This window comes from Schistocerca nitens, chromosome 2, assembly GCF_023898315.1.
Source record: "Schistocerca nitens isolate TAMUIC-IGC-003100 chromosome 2, iqSchNite1.1, whole genome shotgun sequence".
In the NCBI taxonomy this organism is placed as follows: domain Eukaryota; kingdom Metazoa; phylum Arthropoda; class Insecta; order Orthoptera; family Acrididae; genus Schistocerca; species Schistocerca nitens.
Genome location: NC_064615.1, coordinates 199,396,221 through 199,416,114, shown reverse-complemented (window position 1 = coordinate 199,416,114; position 19,894 = coordinate 199,396,221). Strand labels below are relative to the sequence as shown.

Below are 19,894 nucleotides of genomic sequence, written 5' to 3'. Positions count from 1 at the left end.
AATAAAATTAGTTCTAAAACTGACGTGTTTTCAAAAATTATGTATTTAATATGAAATGTTTTGCAAACTTGTCTTTGTATGGTCAAGAATGACCTTAAGTTTTCTTAGACCACCGTCAGATGACACCTGAATGTTCCAAAAATAAAGGTAAAATGAGAAGCGACCTACACAGGTATTATTCATATAGGAGGGGCAATAGTGATGAAACGTATACAGTTTACATACGAAAGTATTACGTTTTTCACGTCACACAGAAATGCTTAAATTAACTAAAAAGACAACAAAGCCTTTTATGATGTGGTATATTCAAAAAGAGAGGAAAAAGAAATTTAAATTTCCAGTTTTTACGAAGAGGAAATATAGTTTACCTTTGAGACTGGACGGGGTGAGTTGATGTTAGTCAAGACTGGCTGTAAGACGACAAAGACGCCATTATCAGCAACTCACTGAATTTGAATGGGGTCGTGTAATAGAGTTACGAGAAGCTGGAAGTTCCTTCCATGATTGTGGAGAAAGAGTTGGCAGGAACTCAGCCACTGTACGTGATTTCTGGCACCGGTGGTCACGAGAACGTACGGTCGCAAGACGTCGGGGATCCGACGGCCACGTGGCAGTAATGAGAGGGAAAAAATGGTTCGAATGGCTCTGAGCACTATGGAACTTAGCCGGCCGCGGTGGTCTCGCGGTTCTAGGCGCGCAGTCAGGAACCGTGCGACTGCTACGGTCGCAGGTTCGAATCCTGCCTCGGGCATGGATGTGTGTGATGTCCTTAGGTTAGTTAGGTTTAAGTAGTTCTAAGTTCTAGGGGACTGATGACCACAGCAGTTGAGTCCCATAGTGCTCAGAGCCATTTGAACCATTTTGAACTATGGAACTTAACTTCTAAGGTCATCAGTCCCGTAGAACTTAGAACTACTTAAACCTAACGAACCTAAGGACATCACACACATCCATGCCCGAGGCAGGATTCGAACCTGCGACCGTAGCGGTCGCGCGGTTACAGACAGTAGCGCCTAGAACCGCTCGGCCACCACAGCCGGCCTAACGAGAGGGAAGACCAATGTGTTCGGCGTATGGCTCTGGCGCTTCGTACTGCGTCTGCAGCAGCAATTTGACGAGCAGGCGTCCCTACAGTAACAAAACGAACTGTTACAAATCGATCATAGCGTGTAGGCTTTCACGGCCGGCGTCTTCAGTAATTAAAAGTTCCGGGCTAAGAGGCCGTGGTCCAATAGTAGAAATACTTCTCCCTGACGTTTCGTTGCCAGCTGCGGGCAACATCATCTGAGGTGAGACTCACCTCAGATGATGTTGCCCGCAGGTGGCAACGAAACGTCAGGGAGAAGTATTTCTACTATTGGACCACGGCCTCTTAGCCCGGAAGTTTTAATTACTGTTACAAATCGGTTACTTCGAGGACTGCTGCGAGCCAGACGCTGTGTAGCGTGCATGCCACTGACCCAGAACCACCGCCATTTGCGGCTTCAGTGGTGTCAAGTGAGAGTTCATTGCACGGTAGGATGGAGGCGTGTTGAGTTTTCTGAAGGATGCTGCTTCTGTCGCTGTGCCAGGGATGGCCGTCTGTTGGTTAGAAGTAGGCGAGTTGAGGGCCTGCAACCAACCTGTCTGTGTGCTGAACACACTGGACCTGCTCTTGGGATTATGCTCTGGGGTGCGACTTCGTACGACAGCGCGAGCACTTTCCTAGTTATCCCACTTACCCTGACTGAAAATCATGCTATTCGACCTGTCGGTCTGTCGTTCATGAACAGCATTGCAGGGGGTGTTTGCCAACAGGATACCGCTCGCCCACCTGCCGCTGTTCCGACCTAACATGCTGTACAGAGTATCGGCATGTTGCCTTGGCCAGCTCGATCACGATCCTGTCTCCAGTCGAGCAAATGTGGGACTTCATCGGACGACAACTCCAGCGTCAGCCACAAAGTCCGCAGTTCGTGGTCTAGAGGCTAGTGTTGCTGCCTCTGGATCGTGGGGTCCCGGGTTCGATTCCCGCCCACATCCTCATCGTCATCATCATCATTGGTGACAGTGGCTAGATTGGATTGGATAAACACAGGACTGTGTAAAAATGGGACTTTGTAAAGGCGCTGATAACCGCGCAGCTGAGCGCTCCACAAACCAATCATCGTCATCGACGAACAGCATTAACCATCCCTGTGTTGGCCGATCAAGTGCAACAGGTACGAACTCCATTCCGCAGACTGATGACATCCGGCACCCGTACAACACAACACACTGGTTAATAACAAACCAATATTTCACATTTGCAATGGCGTATCTCGCCCTTACATTTAGGTGGCATCTTACAATGTCAATGATATGTTACCTAGACAAATGTATTCTCTCTGAAACTTCCTGGCCGATTAAAAATGTGTGCTGGGTCGAGACCCGGCACTTGCCCGCGAAAGGCAAAGGTCCCGAGTTCGAGTCTCCGCCCAGCACACAGTTTTAATCTGCCAGGAAGTTTCATATCAGCGCACACTCCGCTGCAGAGTGAAATTCTCATTCTGGAAACATCCCCCAGGCTGTGGCTGAGCCATGTCTCCGCAATATACTTTCTGTCAGGAGTGCTAGTTCTGCAAGGTTCGCAGGAGAGCTTCTGTAAAGTTTGGAAAGTAGGAGACGGGGTACTGGCAGAAGTGAAGCTGTGAGGACGGGGCGTGAGTCATGTTTGGGTAGCTCAGATGGTGGAACACTTGCCCGCGAAAGGCAAAGGTCCCGAGTTCGAGTCTCGGTCCGGCACACAGTTTTAATCTGCCAGGAAGTTTCATATCAGCCCAAACTCCGCTGCAGAGTGGAATTCTCATTCTGTATTCTTTCTGTTTCATTGCTCTACATTAATTATTTTTTGGTATGTATGTATGTGTATCTGGAAATTTGTTCGTTCGCATCTTCATTTTTGTTTTCCAGAATGCCCACACTGCAGGACATAGTAAATGCAGTGACGTCTGGTCGTGATGGGTGAGTATTGTGGATTTTCTTTCAAACTTTGACATAAGCTCTGTTGTACTTACTCCAGCTGGCTGACATTGTTGTCTTGGGACAACATCATAAGAAAATTACGTGCAAGGAAAGATTATTTCAACACAATAATTGCATAGCCATCCCCGTGGACAAGGTTGATAACGCAACGCATTGTTGTGATTTTACCCTCGACTCACAGATGGTCTGTTCACTTTCTGGTAGCGGACGAAATTTCCATCGCAAATATTTGGCCAGAAAGGAGAGAAGAGGTGGTGAAGCACAGTGCCTGATCACCAGACTCCTCTCGAATGTCCTGGGGTAAAGTCCATACCGCTGCACAGTGCCTGATGGGGTGAGGTCATCTTTCCCTGTTACGTTCAGAACCCATCTTGGTGACGTATGAGGAGAGTAGGCATTCGTTCTCTACATTTACTGTAAAACAATTGAAGAAATAAATACAGGGTGTCCAGGAAGTAGGGACGAATATTACAGTGGTATAGAACATAGAAAATTTATTGAAAATGTAATTTTTTTTACAAACACATTAAGTAAATTCTCCGATTTATGCATGAAAAATTGTGACCTCCACACGACCGTCCAAGACCGCGCGGCAACGAACAATGCGATTCTCGATGAGCCGTTCACGAACGTCGGGTGGGATGCCGTTAATAACCCTTTCAATTCGGTCCTTCAATTGATTTGTTGTTTGTGGTTTGTTAAGTACACTTTTCATCTCACGAATCCTCACAAAAAAAAAAGTTACAAGGCAGGCAGGTCATTCCTGGTTGCCACGCAAAGAGATAGCTCTTTGCGAAAACTTTAAATTCAGCAGAGCAACCGTTTCACGGCATGTGTCACATGTCGCACAATCTTGTTCTGTTCAGACATAATGACCTTTCTAGACTCTGAGAAGCTCATCTGCAGAAACCAGCACGGTTTTAGGGAGCAGCGGTCATGCGAGACACAGCTGGCCCTCTTTGTGCATGATATACAACAGGCTCTATATACCGGTTCCCAGGCTGATGCCATATTTCTCGACTTTCGAAAGACTTTCGACTCAGTTCCGCACTGTCGCTTGCTACTAAAAGTGCGCGCTTACGGTCTGTCCGATGACATATGCGGTTGGATAGAAAGTTTTCTAACAGACAGGGAGCAGCATGTCGTCCTGAGCGGAGTAACTTCAACAGAAACAAGAGTAACTTCAGGTGTGGCCCAGGGCAGCATAATAGGTCCTCTGCATTTTACGCTTTACATAAACGATTTGGTTGATAGTATTGACAGCGGCCTTAGACTGTTTGCCGATGATGCTGTAGTCTACAGGAAAGTAGTGTCACACGAAAGTTGTGTACAAATCAATGATGATTTGCAGAAAATAAATGCTTGGTGTAATGACTGTGCGTTATCTCTCAATATTAGTAAGTGTAACCTACTGCGTATATCAAGGCGAAAATCCCCATTAATGTATAAACAGAAAGGGCTGCGCACTAAATTCCGAAATCTAATCTTCACCGAGGATGTAGAGCATATATTGTTACCACCAACTTTCAAATCGCGTAATGATCATCATTCAAAGATAAGGGAAACAAGAGCTCGTACTGACAAGGGAACCTCCCCATCGCACCTCCCTCAGAGTTAGTTATTAGTTGGCACAGTGGATAGGCCTTGAAAAACTGAACACAGATGAATCGAGAAAACAGGAAGAAGTTGTGTGCAACAGTAAAAAAAATTAGTAAAATATACAAACTGAGTAGTCCATGTGCAACATAGGCAACATCAAGGAAAATGCGAGCTCGGGAGCACCGTGGTCCGGTGGTTAGCGTGAGTAGCTGCAAAACGAGAGGTCCTTGGTTCAAGTCTTCCCTCGACCGAAAATTTTACTTTCTTTATTTTCACAAAGTTATGATCTGTCCGTTCGTTCATTGACGTCTCTGTTCACTGCAATAAGTTTAGTGTCTGTGTTTTGCGACCGCACCGCAAAACCGTGCGATTAGTAGACGAAAGGACGTGCCTCTCCAATGGAAACCGAAAACATTTGATCGCAAGGTCATAGGTCAACCGATTCCTCCACGGGAAAACACGTCTGATATATTCTATACGACACTGGTGACGGCATGTGCGTCACATGACAGGAGTATGTTGTCGACCCACCTAACTTGTACACTTGGTGAATGGGTAAAAAGATTCTTCTACCTTGCCCGATTTAGGTTTTCTTGTGGATGTGATAATCACTCCCAAAAAAGTGATGAAAAGATAACAGTTTGTCACATAAACTGAAAATAAAAAATTAAACTTTTCATTGGAGGAAAGATTTGAACCTACGACCTCTCGTTTCGTAGCTGCTCTCGCTAACCACGGGACCACGGCGCTCTTTGACTCCCAGTGTTCTTGATGTTGCCTATCTTCGCATGGACTACTCAGTTTGTAGTTTTACTAATTTTTTTCGTAGTTCCACTCAACTTCTTCCTGTTTTCTGGATTGATCTGTGTTCAGTTTTTCAAGGCCTATCCACTGTGCCAACTTATAACTAAATCTGAGGGGGGTGCGATGGGGAGGTTCCCTTGTGAGGCGTTCAGATAGTCGTTTTTCCCTCGCGCGATCGGCGAGTGGAACAGAGGGGGGGGGGGGGGCGGAATATGACTTTGGCGCGAATTGTGTCCTCCGCTTGGTGGCTAGCGAAGTATATATGTAGATGTAGAAATCAAAAATCGTCATTTTCATCAATAAGAGGGAAAAACCAATCAGAAAGAATGGTTCGGTAATGGTTGCCGTTCACAGTGACGGCAGCTCCCTCGCCATTTTAAAAAAAGTACGGTCCCAACACTCCTCATGCCCAGAACCCTGACCACACGGTCGTGCGTTGTGGATACATCTCATCTACCACAGTCAGTTGCAAATTTTCGCTACCCCAAATTCTGCAGTTCCGCTTATTGACGTACCTGCTAAGGTGGAGGTGCGCCTCCTCTGAGAAAATTATTCTTTTTGTGAAGTTCTCGTTCTACGCTTGTCGAGGTAAGACCCAATGAGCAAATCGATGTCCCTTTCCATAATCTGCAGGCTTCAACTCCTGTGTAAGTTGAATCTCGTACTCGTGCATTTTCAGATCTTTTGAAACTATTTCATGTAGTGAACTTGGTCACAAGGTCAGTTGTTGAGATCGTCGGTGAACCGATTTTCTGAGGCTTACGGTCTCATGGTCACGCACTACAGCAATGTTTACTCGTGTTCGAATAGAACGCGGTCGTCCTGTTTTCTTAACGTTTGAAACAGAACCTGTGGTCTCAAGCTTCCGGATCAACTTCCGGTCTGATAATTCGGTTGGAGCAGCATTACGTCCAAGAGTCACACGCAATTCACGAACGTTTGCCGTGGGACCTTCACTGCTTTCGTAATAACTTTTTATTACTTGGATACTTCGGTGATTTTTCATCTGCTCTAGCCGAGCGGACTAGGGCGCTGCCGTCATAGACTGTGCGGCTGGTCCCGGCGGAGGTTCGAGTCCTCCCTCAGGCATGTGTGTGTGTGTGTGTGTGTGTGTGTGTTTGTCCTTAGGATAATTTAGGTTAAGTACTGTGTGAGCTTAGGGACTGATGACCTTAGCAGTTAAGTCCCATAAGATTTCACACACATATGAATATTTTTTTTCATATGCTCCATGACAAAACTAAACATGAAACAACAATGCTCACCACACAGAAGCTATCAGGCTACTAATGGGAAGGATCGCAGATAACAAACATGAAGAAACCAAGACTGCCAACCATCATATGACAAAATGGCGCAAAATTCAAATTAGTCCTTACTTCTCTGCTTCAGCAAATCACTATGTTGTAAAGGAATCCTGTGCTTTGGTTTCAATGATGTTAAAGACTTGCTGAGTAGTGGACGTAAGAGAAGGTGGGCCACCATCGCTCAGTCAATTTCCAAACGCCGTGTCTCTAAAAAATGGTTCAAATGGCTCTGAGCACTATGGGACTCAACTGCTGAGGTCATTAGTCCCCTAGAACTTAGAACTAGTTAAACCTAACTAACCTAAGGACATCACACACATCCATGCCCGAGGCAGGATTCGAACCTGCGACCGTAGCGGTCTCGCGGTTCCAGACTGCAGCGCCAGAACCGCGCGGCCACTTCGGCCGGCGCCGTGTCTCTCCGAACTATGTCATTATCTGATGAATATGCCATGTACTGCAGTTCACAGAGGAGGAATGCGGTTTTCTCATTACGCAAAAGTATTGTAAAGAAACCCGCCTCACGACATGATATGGGCTGTGATGTCACCACGATACCTGTTAGGACCATATTTCTCAAAGGATATGTCATTGGGAAATCTTATTTAGACTCGGTCAGCTACAAAATAACGGTACAGGGGATATAGCAGGATCGAGCTGCAGCACCTTTGCTAACCAGGCGCGTGAGTTCCTTGATGGACAACTTCGAGGCTGCCGGACTGGGCGTGGTTCAGTAACATCTCGGTCCCCTTTCAGACTACACTCATGCTCATAAATTAAGAATAATTGCAGAATGTGGTGCCACACAACGTGGCACTACACCAAACTGGCGCTAATAGCATAGGCACATAGGGAACACACACGACACAGATCTGTAAGTCCACGGTATTGGTGATAAGTTGAGAAAACCGTCCAGAAACACATGTGCTACAACACGCCACTGTTTCCTGCGCATGTACCCCGACCTCAATATGGGATATGATCACCATGCACACGTACACAGGCCGCACAACGGGTCGGCATACTCTGGATCAGGTGGTCGTGGAGCTGTTGGAGTATAGCCTCCCAGTCTTGCACCAGTGCCTGACGGAGCTCCTGAAGTGTCCTAGGGGTTTGAAGACGTGCAACGATACGTCGACCTAGAGCATCCCAGACGTGCTCGATGGGGTTTAGGTCTGGAGAACAGGCAGGCCACTCCATTCACCTGATATCTTCTGTTTCAAGGTACTCCTCTACGATGGCTGCTGGATGGGGCCGTGCGTTATCATCCATCAGGAGGAAGGTGGGACCCACTGCACCCCTGAAAAGCCGGACATACTGCTGCAAAATGATATCCCGATACACCTGACCTGTTACAGTTCCTCTATCAATGACATGCAGGCGTGTACGTGCACCAATCATAATCCCACCCCGCACTGTCAGACCACGACCTCCATACAGGTCTCTTTCAAGGACATTAAGGGGTTGGTATCTGGTTCCTGGTTCATGCCAGATGAAAACCCGAGGAGACTCACTGTTCACACTATACCTGGACTCGTCCGTTAACATAACCTGGGACCACTGTTCCAATGACCATGTACTGTGTTCTTGACACCAGGCTTTACAGGTTTTCCTGTGACCAGGGGTCAGTGGAATGCACCTTGCAGGTCTCTGGAAGAATAAACCATGTCGGTTCAGACGTCTGTAAACCGCGTGTCTGCAGACAACTGTTCCAGTGGCTGCGGTAAGGTCCTGAGCAAGGCTACCTGCAGTACTTCGTGGCCCTCTGCTGGCACTGATGGTGAGATATCGGTCTTCTTGTGATATTGTACACTGTGGATGTCCCGTACTGTAGCACCTGGACACGTTTCTGTCTGCTGGAATCGTTGCCCTAATCTTGAGATCACACCTTTTGGCACACGGGGGGCCCGTGCTACGACCTGCCGTGTTTGACCAGCCTCCAGTAGCCCTAGTATTCTACCCTTCATAACGTCATCACTTTGTGTTCTTTGTGCCGTTTTCAACACACAGTCACCATTAGCACGTCTGAAAACGTCCGCACACTTGCTCGCTGCACCGTACTCTGACATGCACCAACACACCTCTGCGTATGTGGACTGCGGGAAGCGCCACCGTGCGACGACCGCAGGTCAAATGCACAGCATGGTCATACCCCGAGGTGATTTGAACTCACAAACCGCCCACGAGAGCCTTGTTTCACCATGTATCGGCATTATCCTTAAATTATGAGCATGAGTGTAGTATCACATAGTCTGCATCTTAATGTGCTATACAACTCATTATTGGCAGTAATCCCACGTCAGTACAGGGCTAACGAAGAGTTGTATAAAAGTGTCGACAGTGGCTTTCGAATCATAATTCCTGAGAATCTGGATATAAAGGACGACATAGAGGAACATACACGTTAGTGTAGGGCGCGACGGTGACCATGCATATCCGCTTGATCCAAAGCTTTTTGTATGGAAATTTTCCGATACACAATATACTGTTTCCACCGGGTGATGTGGGGACCTCTCAGACTTTATGTGTATTTTTAACTTCTCGCAGCTTAATGAGTAATCCATTAAATTTCGGGCATGCAGCCGAATCCAGGGTCAGTCTTTTACTATGGCGAAGTGTTTACTAATTTATTGAACATTTTAAAATCGGCCCAACGACGATGAAGGCTAGGAAAGAATAGGACATCCACTTACATCCACCACCGTTTTCAAAATGTAGCAAAATTCGTGACCTTTGAATAACTCATGATAAATTTTTCACAAAGTGTCAAACCAAATGTCAGTTAGTCATGGTTCTGCAAACAATACCATTCACAAGCAGAACAATCTTCGTGAAGTCTGCGCTACATGGGTCCCACAATAACTCAATGAGGAGTACAAGTGTGGTCGTGTAAGAATCTATCACCAACTGCTGGACCGTCGCGCTAATAAAAGTGAAATGTTTTTGACATGAATCATCAATAGAGATGAAACATGGCTTCATAACATTGAACCAAAGAGCAAATGCTAAAGTGGGGAATGGAAAAACAGCGAATATCTCCCCTTAAGTATATTCAAGAGCCAACATTCTATAAAAAACGCGATCCTCACAGTGTTTTTGGAAATACGAGTAAAAGTGCGAGATCAGAAACATTACCCAGAAAAGTAGTCGACATTAAATGGTCACAGTACGCCGATATGGTCTGCAACGAATTGAAGCCTGCAGTTCGAAACAGACCCCGAAGTCTGTAATGAAGATGAGTTATTTCCCCACTTATTTGATCCACTTAAAGATGGTTTAAGATAGAGCTATAGTTACGATATATAGATAACTTGGCTGGATCTGCGTTGTGGGTTCTACAAACGGAAATTTTCTGAAGATTAACCCGCAAGAAGAACATTTCAGCGTAAGTTTAGAATTAGATCTTCTAATGCACAGTTTGAACTTTATTAATTTCATAAAATTTTATTGTACCATATATAATTCAGTGAATTGATGAAACTAAATAAATGAGAAGAATTGAAACCATTAAATCAAGAAAATGGGTACCTCTAAATTTTTTGTGGAATTTCTTCATGTGTGCATTGTTCGTATTTATCGCACAGTAATAAACATATAGAATCAGAAATATCTGTAGCACTTAGGTGATCATCTTTCAGTGGGACGTAAACAAGACACTTCGCCAAAGCGAAAATAAACAGCAGTAAAGATTACCATTAACAGAGGCTGGAAACCAGCAATGTTTCCAGCGTATACCATATGTATGCCAAACACAACCGCTGGAAGCAAAATTTTCCAGTTGTTTTGCAAAATGAGAATAGTCTTTCATAGTTTAAGTAATGAAGGCATGTTAACACAAACGACTGTGACTAAAATTTAGTATTCAGCGGTCATTTCTTATTTTAAACCCTATTATTATTATTTTCGATTATTCCCTTTTAAGAGAGCCATTGAACTTGAGTAGTCATGGTTTGTTCATCTTTCTTCGTTCTTCCCAAATTCTCTTCATACGTTCACTGTGTTCCCTCTTGCGTTCTTCCGACCATCTGTTTCCCGTTCTGTTCTCCGTGTGTTCTTGTTTAAATGCGTGTTTCTTTATGATGTTTCTGAACTGTCCTCTATTGTTTATGTTGTCTTGTGTGATACGCAGTTCTTTAATGTCTTGTTCTGTTTCAGTGATCCACTTTGTCTTGTTTTTGCTCTTGTTTACTATCTCAAAGATTTGCCTTGTGAGCCCGCTTTTATTCGTCCTCCTGATATGTGCATAAAATTTCATCCTTCTCTTTCTAATGGTGTCTGTTATTGTTTCTATGTTTTTGTAAATCTCTCTAGTTGGCCTCTTCATCCAAATTCCTTCCCCAATTAAGTATACATCAATGTAATCAGGAAGGACAATAGAATTTAATAAAGCAATAAAAATTATTTTGATTTTTCCACAATTCAAAAGTACATCATGTCCTTCTAAGGCTGCATGTACCCTCACCCTCGATTATCCTAATAGCGTCATCATGGTTACCATCTTACTTGTTGTAGGTCTGCTCCCCTGGAGTACAAGAAGGGAGCACGCTCTACAGGAGAGGGGGACCGGTACGAGGAGCGCATGCTGGCCCTGGTCTTCCTCCGCTGCCTGAGGCGTGGGCTGCTCTTCCAGTTGTCTGCCAACAATGGCGACGCAGGCAAGTTCGACGACCTGGTGCTGGTGTGGCGACCCGAGGGATACAACGAGGCACACACCCTGTTCGTCCAGCTCAAGCACAGGATCGGTCGCAGGTCCGTGACCCTCCGCGTTGGAGAGTGGCTCTCCGTGGCCCCTAACTCCGACTTTGGGCTCGGCAAGTATTGCACCTCCTACGGAAAAATTAGGGACTCACTGAAGACGGACAGACTCACATTCGTCTTGCTAACGAATGCCCATCTAGGCATTAACAGCGTAAACATGTTTGAGCGCCAGACGAGCAGCGTCAGAGGGCTGGAGCTGATACAAACTGGTGGCGAGCTGTACATGCTCAACCCAAACAATGAACATGTGCCGGAGGCAGTGCGTAAGAACACCGGCTTTGTGAATCATTTCTACCTGATGTGTAAGCAGAGGAATTATGATGAGATCATGGGCGAGGTTTTCAGGGAGCTGGAAGAATTGCTGGGCGCTGGTGATACGTGTGAATCCATCTATGACGGTTTGTGCAAGAGCCTCAGGGAGTGGATGAACGCGCCTAAAGGAGTGTGCTTGACGAGTGGCTGGAGGAAGTGGCAGGCAATTGTAGACGAATACATCCGGAAGGAGGTGACCGCGTGCAGAGCGCTAACCACCAAACTCAAGTACTGCAGTGTGGCGGATGTTCGGGACTACATGGAAAGCCGTAACCCGGCGTGGGTGAGGCCTCCAGAGAAGGGAAAGGCGGCTCTCTCTGCTACGAAGATCCACCAAGCGCTACGTCAAGAACCCCATATGATGGTGACTGTAGAACAGTTTATTGAGCTGCGACACCAGATTCTCCGCTGTTGGGGACCATTTTGCCGATGGCTGGTATGTTTTAGAATAATAACAGTACAAAGGATATTACTTTTTTTATTACACACTTAATCTTTTCTTTGGTGCAATCGTAGAAAATATTTTATATCACTAATAACTATCAGCCACCATTGGCCATCATCAAAGCAACTGAAAGCAGAATCGGATGGTAACAAAGAAATGCTTTTTTAGACCTACTTCGTAGTACAACCATATATAGTACACATGGCGGTCCGTTGATCGTTACTGGGCCAAATATCTCACTAAATAAGCGTCAAACGAAAAAACTATAAACAACGAAACTTGTCTAGTTTGAAAAGGGGAAACCAGATGGCGCTATGGTTGGCCCGCTAGTTGGCGCTGCCATAGGTCAAACGGATATCAACTGCGTTTTTTTTTAAATAGGAATGTTTTACTTGGACCACTTTTCTCGCTTTGTGATGGATGGCACTGTAATAGTCACAAACATATGGCTCACAATTTTAGATGAACAGTTGATAAAAGGTAGGTTTTTCAAATTAAAATACAGAACGTAGGTACGTTTGAACATTTTATTTCGGTTGTTCCAATGTGTTACATGTACCTTTGTGAACTTATAATATCTGAGAACGCATGCTGTTACAGCGTGATTACCTGTAAATACCACATTAATGCAATAAATGCTCAAAATAATGTCCGTCAATCTCAGTGCATTTGGCAATACGTGTAACGACATTCCTCTCAACAGCTAGTAGTTTGCCTTCCGTAATGTTCGCACATGCATTGAGAATGCGCTGACGCATATTGTCAGGCGTTGTCGGTGGATCACGATAGCAAATATCTTTCAACTTTCCCCACAGAAGGAAATCCGGGGACTTAAGATCCGGTGAACTTGCGGGCCACGGTATCGTGCTTCGACGACCAATCCACCTGTCATGAAATATGCTATTCAATACCGCTTCAACCGCACGCGAGCTATGTGCCGGACATCCATCATGTTGCTAGTACATCGCCTTCCTGTCATGCAGTGAAACATCTTGTAGTAACATCGGTAGAACATTACGTAAGAAATCAGCATACATTGGACCGTTTAGATTGTCATCGATCAAATGGGGGCCAATTATCTTTCCTCCCTTACTGCCACATCATACATTAACCCTCCAAGGTCGCTGGTGTTCCACTTGTCGAAGCGATCGTGGATTTTCCGTTGCGCAATAGTGCATATTATGCCGGTTTACGTTAACGCTATTGGTGAATGACGCTTCGTCGCTAAATAGAACGCGTGCAAAAAATCTGTCATCGTCCCGTAATTTCTCTTGTGCAATTCCTGGTGCATAGAAATATGGTACGGGTGCAATCGATGTTGATGTAGCATTCTCAACACCGACGTTTTTGAGATTCCCGATTCTCGCGCAATTTGTCTGCTACTGATGTGTGGATTAGCCGTGACATCAGCTAAAACACCTACTTGGGCATCATCATTTGTTGCAGGTCATGGTTGACGTTTCACATGTGGCTGAACACTTCCTGTTCCATTAAATAACGTAACTATCCGGCGAACGGTCCGGACACTTGAATGATATCGTCCACGATACCGAGCAGCATAAGTAACACACGCCCGTTGGGCATTTTTATCACAATAGCCAAACATCAACATGATATCGACCTTTTCCGCAATTGGTAAACGGTCCATTTTAACACGGGTAATGTATCACGAAGCAAATACCGTCCACACCGGCAGAATGTTACGTGATACCACGCACTTATACGTTTGTGACTATTACAGCGCCATCTATCACAAAGCGAAAAAAGTGGTCCAACTAAAACATTCATATTTCTTTACGTACTACACGAATATGTAATAAAAATGGGGGTTCCTATTTAAAAAACGCAGTTGATATCCGTTTGACCTATGGCAGCGTCATCTAGCGGGCCAACCATAGCGCCATCTGGTTTCCCCCTTCAAGCTAGTGTCCCGGTCACTATCAATGGACCACCCTGTATATATATGTGTAACAGGTATAAAAGCAGATATTGCTATTCCTGACTGAGGACAGTGTACTCATCAACATTACACTATATTTACGTGATTTGCGGACTACTAATCGTAAGTACTACAAGTCATATGTTTTTGGGATGGTTAGTAAAAAATGGTTCATATGGCTCTGAGCACTATGGGACTCAATAGCTGAGGTCATTAGTCCCCTAGAACTTAGAACTACTTAAACCTAACAAACCTAAAGACATAACACACATCCATACCCGAGGCAGGATTCGAACCTGCGACCGTAGCAGTTGCGGGGTTCCGGACTGAAGCTCCTAAAACCGCACGGCCGATGGTTAGAACTTCCAAGTGCATTTGGCAAGAGCAAGCCTCTAATGCCTCTTTTCCTGTGGGCAGCAGTTAAGGTGTTGAATTATGGTGGACATGTGGACACACAATGGTTTGTCTATGCCGACAGGTAAGTCCACTTAGCGATAGTCCACATAGTGCAGAAAATATCAGGGAGAAAATTGTGATGTATTTGCAAGACGACAGTTCGACGCATTCAAGAAACAACCAACACATGGATGTTTATACATATTAAGGTACCACAAATATAGGGTACCACATATAAAAATATAAGTAACATCTGTTACAGTATGCATAGTGTTTAGCTGAAAAAAAAAGGTATATAGGCTGCAAATTCGTCAGTTCTTCTGGTGTTGTGCCATTACAGTTCCTTAAACAAACCTTCGTCACGTCCATCCAGTCCCTTAGAGAAAACTTCTGTACTGTAAAATTAATCAGAATGTTTCAAAGGCAAGCTCATCTGGAGCTGAAATTGTACCTCAAGTCCAAGAAGCATGTGGTGAAATCAGAATAAAGGGTCTGAAAGGGGATCGAGATGTTACTGAACCACGCCCAGTCCGGCAGCCTCGAAGTTGTCCATCAAGGAACTGACGCGCCTGGTTAGCAATGGTGCTGCAGCTCGATCCTGCTATATCCACTGTACCCTTATTTTGTAGCTGACCGAATATAAATAAGATTTCCCTTTGACGTATCCTTCGAAAAATATGGTCCTAACAGGTATCGTGGTGACATCACAGCCCATATCATGACGTGAGGTGGGTTTCTTTAAAATTCTTGTGCGTGATGAGAAAATCGCATTCCTCCTCTGTGAACTGCAGTATATGGCATATTCATCAGATAATGACACTGTTCGAAGAGATACGGCGTTTGGAAATTGACTGAGCGATGGTGGCCCACCTTTTCTTACGTCCACTACTCAGCAAGTCTTTAACATCATTGAAACAAAAGCACAGAATTTCTTTACAACATAGTGATTTGCTGAGGCAAAGAAGTAAGGACTAATTTGAATTTTGCGCCATTTTGTCATATGATGGTTGGCAGCCTTGGTTTCTTCATGTTTGTTATCTGCGATCCTTCCCATTAGTAGCCTGATAGCTTCTGTGTGGTGAGCATTGTTGTTTCATGTTCAGTTTTGTCATGGAGCAGATGACAAATCAGTGAAGTATCCAAGTAATGAACAGTTATTACAAAAGCAGTGAAGGTCCCACGGCAAACGTTCGTGAATTGCGTGTGACTCTTGGACGTAATGCTGCTCCAAGCGAATCATCAGACTGGAAGTTGATCCGGAAGTTTGAGACCATAGGTTCTCTTTCAAATTTTAAGAAAACAGTTCGCCCACGTTCTATATGAACACGAGTAAACATTGCTGTAGTGCGTGACAATGAGACAGTAAGCCTCAGAAAATCGATTCACCGACGATCACAACAACTGACTTTACGACCAAGTTCACTACATGAAATAGTTTCAAAAGATCTGAAAACGCACGAGTACAAGATTCAACTTAAACAAGGGTTGAAGCCTGCAGATTACGGAAAGGGACATCGATTTGCTCATTGGGTCTTACCTCGAAAAGCGTGGAACGAGAACTTCACAAAAAGAATAATTTTCTCAGAGGAGGCGTACTTCACCCTTACCAGGTACGTCAGTAAGCAGAACTGCATAATTTGGGGTAACGAAAATTTGCGACTGACTGTGGTAGATGAGATGCATCCACAACGCACGACCGTGTGGTCAGGGTTCAGGCCATGAGGAGTGTTTGGACCGTACTTTTTTGAAAATGGCGAGGGAGCTGCCGTCACTGTGTAACGGCGACCATTACCGAAACATTCTTTCTGATTGGTTTTTCCCTCTTATGGAGGAAAATGACGACTTTTGGTTTCTACATCTACATATCTACATATATACTCCGCTAGCCACCAAGCGGTGTGTGGCGGAGGGCACAATTCGCGCCACAGTCCTATTCCCCCCCTCTGTTCTACTCGCGGATCGCGCAAGGGAAAAACGACTGCCTGAACGCATCAGTACGAGCTCTTATTTCCCTTATCTTTGAATGATGATCATTACGCGATTTGAAAGTTGGTGGTAATAATATATGCTCTACACCCTCGGTGTTTATACATTAATGGGGATTTTCGCCTTGATATACGCAGTAGGTTACACTTACTAATATTGAGAGATAACTCACAGTCATTACACACTCATTTATTATCTGCAAATCATCAATGATTTGTTCACAACTTTCGTGTGATACTACTTTCCTGTAGACTACAGCATCATCGGCAAACAGTGTAAGTCTGCTGTCAATACTATCAACCAAATCGTTTATGTAAAGCGTAAAAAGCAGAAAACCTATTACACTGCCCTGGGGCATAGTTGAAGTTACTCTTGTTTCTGTTGAAATTACCCCGTTCAGGACGATATACTGCTCTCTGTCTGTTAGAAAACTTTCTATCCAACCGCATATGTCATCGGATAGACCGTAAGCGCGCACTTTTTGTAGCAAGCGACAGTGCGGAACTGAGTCGAACGCCTTTCGAAAGTCGAGAAATATGGCATCAACCTTGGAGCCGGTATATAATGCAGAAAGAGGGCCAGCTGTGTCTCGCATGACCGCTGTTTCCTAAAACCGTGCTGATTTCTGCAGATGAGCTTCTCAGAGTCTAGAAAGGTCTTATGTCTGAACAAAAAAATACGTTCCATGATTCTGCAACAAATCAATGTCAGTGAAATTGACCGGTAATTATGTGCATCTGATTTTCTACCCTTTTTATAGATTGCTATGACCTGGGCCTTCTTCCAGTCCCGTGGAACTTTTCCGCTGTTCCAATTATCTCTGACAGATGATGGATAATAATGGCGCTATATTTGTAACATAGTCAACATAAAATCTTACGGGGATACCGTGTGGGTATGAATCATATGATGATAATTGATTGAGTAAAAGTGTGTGAACATGATTGGTGTGAATTCAAAAGAGAAATTTCAAGCTTTTTTGTGTTGTAACGAGAAGTGTGTGTTTCAATATGCGAAAATTTATGTGGATTGCTTTTCGTAGGTTCTGAAATAATCATGTATGCAATAGTTTTAAGAAAAGAAAAAAGATTTGAAAATATTTGAATATAACTGACCTGTTTCAATCATTTACAGGTGATTGTAGACGACGATAGAGACGACAACATTTTGTCTGAGCTGGTGACCGGGGAGAAGACTGAACGCCGTCTCGTCATTGTGTCATCGAGGGAAAGTAATGGCTTCGTCGACACTTGCAAATCATCTGACACCTGTGACGACAGTTGGAACGAGTTTCTGGACGTCAACGTCAGGCTTAATGGGGACCGCTACGAATTCCGCCTGGGGGATCTGGTAGCCGGTGTCGACGCTCTCAAGTCACTTGTGGACGGCGAACTTGCACTGTTGCTGGCTCTGGCACGGTTGACGCAGCCTCTGAGGATGGGCCGGGAGCTAGAAACGCCGCCCTCCTACTACGTGCCGAGGAAGCTGGTGGACCGGCGGCTGGTGACGGACGAGTTCTTCTCGACTCTGGGGCACTGGGATGTGTGTGTCATCGACAGTGCGTCCTATGAGCTACTGTCACGTAAAATCAGCAGACATTCTGTCACGAGTTTTGCAGACATAAAATGTTGGTTCCCTAATCCACCTGAAATAGACTGGCCCCTGTTTGTGTTGACAGACAAGCTGGAGACTATTCGGGAGGAGTGTAGAAGTTGGGACTGTTTGAATGTATACATGTTGCAGGGTTCTCACGATGCGTGGGAGATTGTTTCCTTCTCCGGGCAGCCTGAGAGAATTCGAGACTATACAATAAAGCGGGAGAAAGAGCAGCTGGAAGCATTGGACACTGCAAGTAATATAGTAATTGTGGAGGGGAGACCCGGAGTGGGCAAGTCGACGATGCTCTCCCATGCGGCGCAGGAAATAAAAAAAAGGGACTCTGCTTGCTGGCTATTGAGAGTTAATCTGTTGGACTTTTACGCCGTTTTAGATCGCAGTGGCGGTGGTGCGAGTGCTGCTGAAGACATCTTGAAGAGGACAGTCGTTAACGAGAAGGAGCTGGGCAGACTGGAGTACGCATTGCTTTGCCACTGCCTGCTGCAGTCCCCGCGAGTCGTCTGTCTCGTGGACGGCTTCGACGAGGTGTGCCCGGACTATGAGAACAAGTGCCTGGAGGTGTTGCCTCTGCTGGAGCCACGCCAGGGCAAGCTCCTGGTGACAACGAGGCCAGCAGCGCTGAAGCCCTTGGAGACGCGTATGGGTGTGTTGGCGCACTCTTTGGAGCCTTTTAGCAAATCAGAGCTAGAAGATTTCTTCGCACAACACCCCTCGAGGGGAAACATCCCACCCAGCAGTGGTCTCAGCAAGAGCTTAAGGAATCTTCTGAGGATTCCTCTCTTTGCTGAAATGTTTGCGAACCTGTCACAGGAAATACTTGAGACAAACGACATTGTGACTCTGTACGAAGCTTTCTTCCAGAATAAATTCAGGAGGCTTTACGAGGAGAAATGGGGCGACAACTTTTCTGCACCTGGGAAGAAGAGGGAGGTCGAAGAGGCGCAGAAGAGGCACGAGGAACAGCTGGGGCTGCTCGCAGCGTCAGTTCTATTGTACAGTACCGATACACTGCCAGTGCCACAGTTCGACAGCGGCTACTTCGTGAAAGCTGGAATCGTATACAAGTTCGTCGACGGAAAACCCACATTCCTGCACAGGACGTTCGCCGAGTACTTTCTTGCCAAGTGGTGCTTCATCGGGTATAGGGAACAGAGTCGTTTGGTGGTGTACCGTGAGCTCTACCGGAGACAGACACTGGAGTTCTTCCTGGAGGCCTTCAACCGGATGGCGGCGAGGAACCAGCCACTGTTGGAGGCGGTGCTGGATGGGGACGAAGACAAGGTGGAGGCGCTGCTGATCAGGGGTGCCGACCTCAAACAGGCAGATGCGTGCGGGCGCAACGTGCTGCACGTGGCCGTAAGCAGCAGTGCACAGCGCTCGCTGAATCTGCTGCCGTTGCTGTGCAGACACGCGAGGGCGGATACACTGTCTGCAGAGGATGGCCTGCTCAGGTGGACGCCTCTGAGGTATGCCGCGGAGGCCTGGTGCTTCTCTGCCATGGATGTCCTGGCGGAAGCAGGTGCTGCACTCAGCAATCCGGGGGTCTTCCCAGAGGCGCCGCACGATCCTCGGAAGCTGCAGGCCTTGCTCCGGCGGAGGGGATACTCGGACCTGTTCTACCACGTCTACCAAGTGAACAATCCCTCATGGAAAGGCGGGAATTTCTATGGAGAGGTGGAGGTAAATCAAACTGTACCAAACATAACATGACATGTAGTCATAAGTTAT

At 45.7% G+C, this 19,894-nt stretch overlaps 1 protein-coding gene across 1 annotated transcript in view; it reads left to right on the top strand.

Moving 5' to 3' along the window:
* Positions 1-2,932: 2,932 nt before the first annotated feature.
* LOC126234921 (uncharacterized) overlaps positions 2,933-19,894 on the top strand; it is a 41,016-nt gene continuing 24,054 nt past the window's right edge. Inside the window, exons 1-3 of the mRNA XM_049943661.1 lie at positions 2,933-2,982; positions 11,226-12,219; positions 17,684-19,846. Of these exons, the coding sequence (XP_049799618.1) occupies positions 2,933-2,982; positions 11,226-12,219; positions 17,684-19,846 (3,207 nt within the window). The remainder of the gene's footprint in view (positions 2,983-11,225; positions 12,220-17,683; positions 19,847-19,894) is intronic.